Source organism: Apaloderma vittatum, unplaced genomic scaffold (genome assembly GCF_000703405.1).
Source record: "Apaloderma vittatum isolate BGI_N311 unplaced genomic scaffold, ASM70340v1 scaffold40566, whole genome shotgun sequence".
NCBI classification, from domain to species: Eukaryota; Metazoa; Chordata; class Aves; order Trogoniformes; family Trogonidae; genus Apaloderma; species Apaloderma vittatum.
In genome coordinates this window covers 4,565-14,210 of record NW_009724091.1, presented here as the reverse complement: position 1 = coordinate 14,210, position 9,646 = coordinate 4,565, and the positions used below count along the sequence as shown (strand labels likewise).

Here is a 9,646-nt window from a genome sequence, read left to right as displayed (position 1 = left end):
CCTGCGCGCTGCGGGTAGCTCGGGACATGGAGTCCAAGCCGGAGGACGAGCGCGGTCTGATGGCCGCGTGTGGAAGGACGGGGTTGATGCTGCTGGCGAGGGACACTTGGGCAGGGGGTGCAGATCTCCCCGAGACGGGTCAGCACGTGGTGGCCGTGCTCTGCGATTTCGTTACTCATCCCATGGGCTCCATCTTCCAGACATTGCACACGTTGGTGTGCGTCCTGCGTGGGAGGGAGGTCCAGCAAGTAGCCCTGCTTCATGCAGAAGCAACTTCAGATGACTTGCTTTTGTAAGGAGGCTTTTCACAATAGACATAGCCCACTGTGTCGTTTTGATCCATTCCCCGTAAACACCTTTCAGCATGTGGAAACTCATACAGCCCCAGTGGCAAAACCAGCTCCCTTATGAGCCAGTTGTCCTGTGCCTGAGATGGTTCTGTGCGGGCTGGTTTTACAGGGAAGGGCAGTTCAGACTAGCATCTTTTAGCATTTACAGTGGAATTCAGCTTCCCTGACTTGAACATCTAAATATGGTAGGTTGGATTTAAACACCATCCCCTTGATGATAGGCATCTGAGATGAAAGTGAATTTTAAAGAAGTGCCTATTTCTTTCAAGGCCTAATGGTTCCATTTCAGACACCTACATTTTAGATGCCTAAAGGCAGATAAACTCACTTCTGGTGGTAGGAATTGTAAATTACTTGGTAACATTGAAGATAAGGCTAGAGCACCTCCTAAATGCTTGTATAATGTGCAAGATATTCTACCTACAGGGAAAGTGTGGGGCAAGCTGAAGAGATGTGAGGGTGTGTGTATAGGTTCAGGCACATATATGGTACACATATATTTATAGAACTAAAATTATGTTATTTAACAGAGCCAACTCAAACCTTGCAAGTGTTAAGAACTCTTGAGATCGGCATGATTGATGGAACTCCTTGGAGGGGATGGAGCCTGGGCAATTGGCTATGGGACACCAAGAGAAGAGAGTGCAGAGGTGCTGGCCGGAGAAGGGCCAAGTAGCAGTAGACAGCTAGCATCCATCTTCAGTCATCTTGAAGTCCAGTGTGCTGGGCTGGGTTAATGGCAGCGCTGTCAGGGTGCTGAAAAGAATTTTACTCTAGGGATTGGCCAAAGCTAATTGCCTGAGGAACAGTGCAAACTAATACATGACTAGGACCTGTTCATCCAACCCATCCATCCTGCTGTGGTTGTCTTTCTAGCTTGCAGAAGTCATGCCTACATGTCCCAGGTGCTTGTTTGCAGCATTTGTAATAGCTGAGATACTGGTGATGGTGATAGGTGAGTTGTTGGGAGACTTTTTCCAATTGGCTTGATCTGCGGCGGTGGCCATTTGTATATGAGTGTTGTGGTGAAGGCTTTCCACTTCTTAAGCTGCCAGACAAGTGCTTCACATTGGCAGGTTCACTGACATTCATTGGTCAGACTCCCCACTAGCACCTCAGGTTGTCATTCAGGAGACACCTTCGGTGACCTTAGAGCCTTCTAGAAGAAAAAATAAAGAACATGACATCGTTGTTTCCTTTCTCCCTGCATTATGGGATCACCATTCCCCTTTCATACCACTGCCCCCCTCTTCTCATGTGGATGGCTGTCATTACTGCATACCTCCAGAATGCAGGGAGCAGCATCCTATGAGATCTAGCCTAATGGTGCTCCGCAAATTGCTTGTAGGAAGCACCCTCTAGCCCCATATTCCCAATGAAGTTTTATGCACAGTTAAATTGCTTTTTCTTCTTGTTCACAGTGCGTAAGCAAGAGATCATAAAGATAACAGAGCAGCTGATAGAAGCCATCAACAATGGAGATTTTGAGGCTTATACGTAAGTACAGATGTCTTCTGACATGTTATTTATTAGTTTGTGTGCGAGTGATGTTCTGGTTCCAGGGTACAAGGGGTTGTCATGCAGTCAGGGATGGCGAAAAGTTTTATGCTTTTTAGCCTCCATCAGTTAGGAGTTAGGGATATGGTATAGCTCTCTAAATGACCATCAAGTAGAAGTCAGTTATCAAACAGCAGTAAGAGAGACAAAAGGAAAATGCCATGGCTTTCTAAGAAAAGTAAGGGAAAGGGCAGTGAGATGGGCAGAAAGAGAAAAAGAAAAGCCAGAAACACCAACTAGCACCCAACTCAGTAGCACTGAGTCCTCCAAGAACTTACTCCTTGGAGTAGGGAAACAGTTAGGTGGACACAGCGTGTCAAATGCGGTAGCAGGGGTTCATTGTGTAAACAGCCCTTGGGCTCAAATGCAGACACTAAGCCTGTGCTGCTTTTCTTCGCAGAAAAATCTGTGATCCTGGCTTGACCTCATTTGAACCTGAAGCACTGGGGAACCTGGTTGAAGGAATGGATTTCCATAAGTTTTACTTTGAGAACTGTGAGTGGGTAGATTTGGTAACACCAACAGCTTTCTTTCTAATCTTTCTTTATGATGCATTTTGGGGGGAAAATTGCCCTTGTTTTTACTGGCTATCAGAACCAGCAAGAATTCGATTGTGCATGGGTTATGATGCATTCGTACGAGCCAGCATGCTTTCTCTCAAAAGCCTTTTTCAGCAACAATTTGAATTCTAACCCCCATATCCCTTCACTGTGGGCATACAATTTGCCTGGTGCAAATATTTTGTAAGCGTGAACTGCAGGAGCTTTAAAAGTTTGAGGCAGTGGATTTCCTGCTGATACAGAAATGGAAAAGATGAGCATATTTTAATGGAAACAACATGTATGTTTGGGGTAGACATACTGAATGGTCAGGCATATAATCAGTCATGCACAAATCAGACACAGCTTCTCTTTGAGTTTTCCCTGGGTGGTTTCAGATGTCTAACACCTAATGAACCTGGTACGTGGATACAAGGGTCACCTTGGGACAGAAAAAAGAGTTGAGAGAAATGCTACATTTGTACTAGTGGATTTGCTTCCCTTCCTGGATGTCTCCACAGGATGAGATAATTGAAACTTTAATCCTGAGCTGTTCAATCTGTTTTATTTTGGGGGTTAAATCAAGGTCCTTAGTAGACGCAATTTGTAGTGCTCTCAGTATGCAGAGACTTTGTGTCTCTCAAAAACCTGGTCTGGAGTGATTTTTACACGTCTCTGAGGCTTGTTCATATTTAATGCAGATCTGTCTTAAAGATTTCCTGATTACTGGCTCCTTTCCAGCAATATTCTTTAAGAAAGGATCTTTTCCTATAACTGAAGAAGCAGTGGCACTGATGTTGAAAAAGGGGCAAGTATGCTTTGCCCAAGAAGTGGGAGCAAAGAGGCATGGGGACTCTAGGCAGTAATAAGTGCACAGTTCGTAAGGAGAGCAACAGGTGATAGGGGAAAGAATTGCTTGGATTTTGCCTGGAAAAATGCAGGAGCAATTTTTATTGTATCCCAGAATCCATTGGAAGGTGAGTAGAATACAAAAGAAGTTGGAGTATGCAGGGGGCTGTTCCTTCTTAGCAGTAAAATGAAGCTGATGGTTTTGTGTGTTCTGCCAGTACTGTCGAAGAACAGCAAGCCAATACACACCACCATCCTGAACCCACACGTCCACGTCATTGGCGAAGATGCTGCCTGCATCGCGTACATCCGCCTGACACAGTACATCGATGGCCAAGGCCGGCCCCGCACCACGCAGTCTGAAGAGACCCGCGTCTGGCACCGCCGAGATGGCAAGTGGCTCAATGTCCACTACCACTGCTCTGGAGCTCCTGCAGCACCTCTCCAGTGAGGATCAAATACGGGTATGGACTGTCGGGGAAGGAGCATTTCGTACACATGGCTAAGGCTGCCATACGTGGGAATTCAGTATTCGAGGCTGTTTAGCCGGCTGTAAGAGAAAATAATTTTTAGTTGCCTCTTGTTGATTTCTGCTAATCAGTTAGTGTTCCCTTCTCTAAGCCCTGTTCTCTGGACTGGGTAGGACGAGCTGCCGCTCCTGACAAACTGGAGTGATGTGCGAGGCGTTTGTTCCTGAGCCTGGCTACCCCTGCAGCAGCAGCATGTGCTCCCAGGCGGCCAGGTCTGCGCTCAGGCAGAGTGCTGACCCAGAGCAGAGAGGAAGAGTATCTCATTCTGTGCACAGGTTTGCTGTTTTCCAGCTGTCAGGGATCTGCCTTTACATGCTGGGGATGATTTCGGAGAATGTTTTTGATGAGAATGTCATACTTTAGAGAGGATATTACAAATCATAGAATCACAGAATGTTAGGGGTTTGAAGGGACATCTAGAGATCATCTAGTCCAACCTCCCTCCAGAGCAGGATCTCCCAGGGCAGGTCACACAGGAACGCATCCAGGCGGGTTTTGAAAGTCTCCAGAGAAGGAGACTCCACAACCTCTCTGGGCAGCTTGTTCCAGTGCTTTGTCACCCTCACAGTGAAAAAGTTTCTCCTCATGTTGAGGTGGAACTTCCTATGTACTAACTTAAATGCGTTATTTCTCGTTCTGTTGCTGGGCACCACTGAAGGGAGATTGTCCCCTTCCTCTTGAAGGGAAAAAATCTATACAGAAGAATTTCTATGCTATAAGGTTAAAGATTTATTCACATAAATTTTACCACCAGTTTTCTGATTAGCAGGAGCTATTTTGTGTACAGTGTTGAAAAAACTTATATGGGAGAAAAAACCCCTCTCTACACATAATAATATCAGAGGATTTAAAATATCCCCCATTTAGCTTGCCACAATTCAGCACTGGAGGAAACTTCAGTTATAAAATTTGCCATGAAACTTATTGCTTGCTCCTAAAGGACAATAGATCCATTTAATTCTGCAGCACTTAGGCATTCTTGCCCTACTGGTTTCTTTTATTTAGATGTACAATTCCTCTCTGCCTCCTTTAGCTTTATGTTGAAGCATATGTCACATTCATTTTAAAGATCTAAGTTTCCTAATCTTAGGACCTTTTTACTAAAGATTTTCTATTTAAGAGCAAACACACGAAAAAATCTACACCTGGGAGACAAGCTCTTTTTAATGTTGTCATTTGAGGATGAACCACTCAAGTGTAGTTACTGCTTGACTACTAGTCTTGTGTACTACTTGGGACCAAACCACAAGCAGTTTTTATTTATTCTTATGTGTTGTGAGGGATTCGACCTTACTGCGGGCAGTGGAAAGGAATGAGAACTATCACAAGCGAGCTGCACAGGTCACAGATGAAATTCGAAAAGCAAAGGCCAGTTGGGGGCACCAGAAGCAGAGAAGCTTTCAAGAGAGCCAGACAATCAGCTGAATTTCTGTGGAGTTAAGGCAATGAGAAGGATAAAGCCTTTGCACAGAAACAAAAAATAACTTACACTCATCAGTTTTCATCATAGAGATGTTGAGGGAGACTTTTGTCCTGGATTTAGTACAAAAAGATGCAGAAGAAATTATTAAATTAAAGATTGGTGTGGCTCAGTGGCTACGGCTAGGAGTTCTGAGGAAGCTTAGCTGCTACAGAAGAGGTATGTTTTCTTGACTTGACTGCTGAAATGTTGCACCTCCTCCAAAAGTATGTGCTAGAGGGTTTTCTGAAAGCTGCAGATCAGAAGCCGTTTCCAAACCACAAAATGTTGGTTAAAAGAATATTTGAAAAAAACCCTATAAACTAAATTGAAGTTGACATATTTGCATGCATTTCTGGGCTCCGAAGGTGTAACCACATGTAATTACGAGTGGGGTCAATGTGGGCAGCCCCCCTCTGAACACACTGAATCATTTTGGACCAGCATTGGCCCACGTGCAGCAAAGGGTAAGGATAAAGAAGGAATGAGGTGAGTAAGGTTAAATAGAAATCAGTGGTTTGTTGTCACCTGGAAGGCAGAGTTCAGTTTTGGTTAAGTCTTTTTAAAAGGAAAATGCAACTGTAGAAGAAGTTTGAGGTTAATGAGAAGACTTGTGGGAGAGAGTAGGAACTGAACAGGGAGAAGACTAATAAAAGGGTTTGCAACAAAGATTTGCAAACTAAGAAATGTTAGAAAGAACATTTTTGGCTACACTTTAATGGCAGGACAGTACTAAAGAAACATGGGGAAAAAAATGCAAACAAACAACAAACAAATTTAACACTCGTCAAAATAAATCCAGTGATTTGATACAAGAAGATTAGCCAGGGGGAGCATTTGCTAAAAGCAGTCACTAGGGATACAACTTTGCAAAACTGTAGAAAAGCTCATACATTTGTTTAACTATTAAGAACATTCAGAGACAAAATTACTGAAAACTTAAAAAAAATTTAAAAAAAAAAACAATTCAAGGCACAAGCCAATGGAAAGTGAGGCAGAAACTGTTCCTTTGGACCAGAGTCTTTGATCACCCCTTGGGAAGCTTCAACTTCTGGGATGTTACTATTAGATAGTGGTCACGGGTCTGCTCCAGTCAGTCAAGTAATTAATTTTACCAAGCAGTTTGTTTTCATTGGCACACTCAGCCACCTGAAAGGGAAAGCGTGTGCCTCTTGTCTTCAGGGCTCTCCTCATGAGCCCCAATCTGTGTTGCATTAGGAAGGGTTTCTGCCTGCACCAAATAATTACCCTGTAGAAAATGTTTTTTTTTATTAATTGTGTACAGCTAATGTTTGGCTTTATTTCCTTCTGTCTTCCATCCTGTCTCCCCTCTCCTTTCCTGGTGGACATTACTTCTTCCTGAACACAGCAACTTGTGGAGATACTCAGCTGGAGGGCAATATCTTCTTAGCAAGCAGCTCTGGAGTGCCTGAGTAACAGCAATGGTCATGTCTGTTTTGACATTAAAAAAAAAATAAATACAAATTACAAACAGGCAGCAGCCAAATGCACGAAACCCTGCATGCATCTGATGCTCCGGGCGCTGCCTTTCTGTTGTTTTCCATGGATCCATCGTGTCTGTTTCTGCTGTACGAAGGTGTTTTTAAATCTAAAAAAAAAAAAAAGAAAAAAGAAAAAAAAAGAAGACATGTTGTTTGTATAAAATAATAAACAAAACAGGAATAATGTTAAATAAATGACAGATTATCCAACGTGCCCACTCCCCCAGGGCTAAGAAAATGGCAGCAGCTGGAACATCTTTCAGGAATGAAGTGCGGGGGAAAGCAAAAGTGAAGGAGAGAGAAAGAGAGAGGGAGAGCAGAAAAAGGAGGCGGCTTGAGCAGAGCGGATGGCTGAACTGTGCTCCGCAAAGCCATGGTGGAAGTTAACATCGCATTCAGGCTGTGCTGCGACTTCAACCGGCGAGAGGTGGCGAGGACACCCCAGAGGAGCCAGTGTGAAGACTGGGATTTGAGAGAGAGGAGGCACTTCTCTTCATGTTGCCTGGCAGACTGACTTCAGTCTGTTTCTTCTTTGATTTCTGCACAGCAAGAACGCTATGGAAAGCTGGTTGCTCAGCTGCTGGATCCCAAAACAGACTCTTTTTTTTTAAAAAAAATAAATAAATAAACAAAATGGGATGTTGATTTAAAACTACAGGTGAAAGTAGGGATTTAAAAAATGGGTTTAAGTGAATATAACTTAAATAGAAGCTTGCTCTTCAGAGATACTGGTTCTAGAAACAGCCACTACCTGGCCAAACATGGAGGTTTGAAGCCAGCTTATTTAATTTAACAAAACAAAACAAGTATTGCATTAAGAGCAGAGATTTTAGAGGAAGAGAGTACATGTATGGAATTTTCTATATTTTTTTTTCCTTTCCAGTAGCATAGTTGGGATCCACAGTGCTGCAGAACACGTGTTCCTTAGGAAGCAGACAAAAAACTTAGTGTTATGTTCTTCATGAAAACTTGCACATACACTCCTATACGAGGCATAAATAGCGTGTGTTTTTTATACTGAAATATATGCACCCATAGAACTAAAGGGGTTACCTGGCCTCCTGTTAGATTTGTTTGGTCTCCGAGTAAAAGAGCAGTGGGAGCCAGCAGCCCCAGCCAGGTGCTTCTCCCCACCACTAACCCATCTGATGTTTGTAAGTGTCATGTTTCCTAGTGTTTATTTGGGTAATTTTTCTATTTTTTACAGTGATGTTGTAACACAGAAAACTGTCAGATCAGAACCTCAAAAACCATAGCCGAAGGACTCCAGGCCACCTCCCTGTGTTGCCTCTGGGTATGAGAGGATACCTCATGAAGCAGAGGGGAAAGGGAATTAGCACATGTGATCTGATATTTGTCCTTTGGGCCAATTCATCTTCTTTTCTTTTCTTTGCTGCAAAAAGGAGTCCATTTCCTTTATTCATTGGGTGGGAAATGTGGAAGTGTTTGTTAACCCTACCAAGGAGGAAGCCTGGCCCCAAAGAAGAAGATGGCCTTTCTGGTGGGCCTGATAGGATTTGTCTTGACCGACGGAAGGCATCACTTACAGAAGTTGAGACGGGCTTTTACATGAATTTCTGTCTACCCCTAATCATTTTTCAGATCTTTTGAGTTTAAGCAATGTCACTGAGGGTATACAAAGCATGAGGCAACCTTTTTTATTGACTATGGAAGAGAAGAAAGCCAAATTGGAAATTTAATCCTCATTTATCAGAATGCAGAAAAAACACCAACTGTTGCACAAAGTGGAGTCGTTGCTTTGCATCAGGTACCTCTCTGCTTCCTTTGTTAGAGAGGTGCTATCCCACACCAGGATTAGATCAGGTTAACCCTGATGAAGAGAAGACCATCCACACTTTCCAGTTCTGTCTGAGCAAATACCCTTTTCTTCCTCCCTCCATCACCCCAGGGAGGAGTGTGGGTGCTGAACCTATGGGCGGCAAACACTAGATTTTATTGTTTTGAAACGTTTTTAAGACAGCACTAAGCCAGTGAGTGAAGTGGAAAAGTGAAAAGCCTTGATATTTTATTAAGATTTTTTTTTAAAGCCACAAAGGGAGAGCAAAGAGGAGATAACAATTATGCCATTTTAAAAAGATAAACACAAAACATTATGCATGCCTTCTTTAGGTCTGATCTTCCTTGTCTCTCTACCTGATGATTATTAATAATTAAAGAGAAAACCCTCTGTATAAAGTATCTGCATCTTTCAGCAAAAATTTTAAAAGAACTGTTGGGTTTTTTGGTTTTGCACAGTCTTGGAGACAAACTCTCTTTTGGGTTTTTTTTTGTTTGTTTTGTTTCCTTTTAAGTTAATGAGAACCTTAGCTTGGTATGGCCATTATCAAACACAGCTGTACACCTTTAGCATTCTTAATGTTCTCTTATGGGGCTAATATAAGCATCTATATAATATATATTATAAATATCACATTTTAAACAGGAAATGGAAGGCATTTGATGCAGAATTTTTGCATGATATAGAACTAATTAAAGTTAGCTAGTGTTTGTTTGTTTGGTCTGAATGTTGGTAGAACCTTCATAGCTTTGTTACAATGAAACCTTGAACTGAAGATATTTAATAAAATAACATTTAAACAGTGCAATGTTTTGAGTGTTACATTTTTCACTTAAACCATGGGATAATGCTGGATTGGCATTTCTGGGATATAAGTGAGGTGTTTTTTGAGGGGGGTGTTCAGTAAATCATGTGATTTACAAATGTCATGTTTAAAAAGGAAAAAAGATAAGTGATACCATACCTAAAATGAAAAAATACAAGTATTAATAAAAACCAAAAGGGCAACAGAACCTGTTGAAATTAACTTTATGGCATTTCCCTGACAGATCATGGGATAAT

The 9,646-nt window shown here is 42.3% G+C and overlaps 1 protein-coding gene across 1 annotated transcript; it reads left to right on the top strand.

The window, feature by feature from the left end:
- Positions 1–1,295: 1,295 nt before the first annotated feature.
- LOC104269370 (calcium/calmodulin-dependent protein kinase type II subunit gamma-like) lies at positions 1,296–6,886 on the top strand. The gene is made up of 5 exons (XM_009872347.1): positions 1,296–1,305; positions 1,772–1,847; positions 2,308–2,402; positions 3,514–3,759; positions 6,654–6,886. The coding sequence occupies exons 1-4, from the start codon at positions 1,296–1,298 to the stop codon at positions 3,744–3,746; spliced, it is 414 nt and encodes a 137-aa protein (XP_009870649.1). The 3' UTR covers positions 3,747–3,759; positions 6,654–6,886.
- The last annotated feature ends 2,760 nt before the right edge of the window (positions 6,887–9,646 follow it).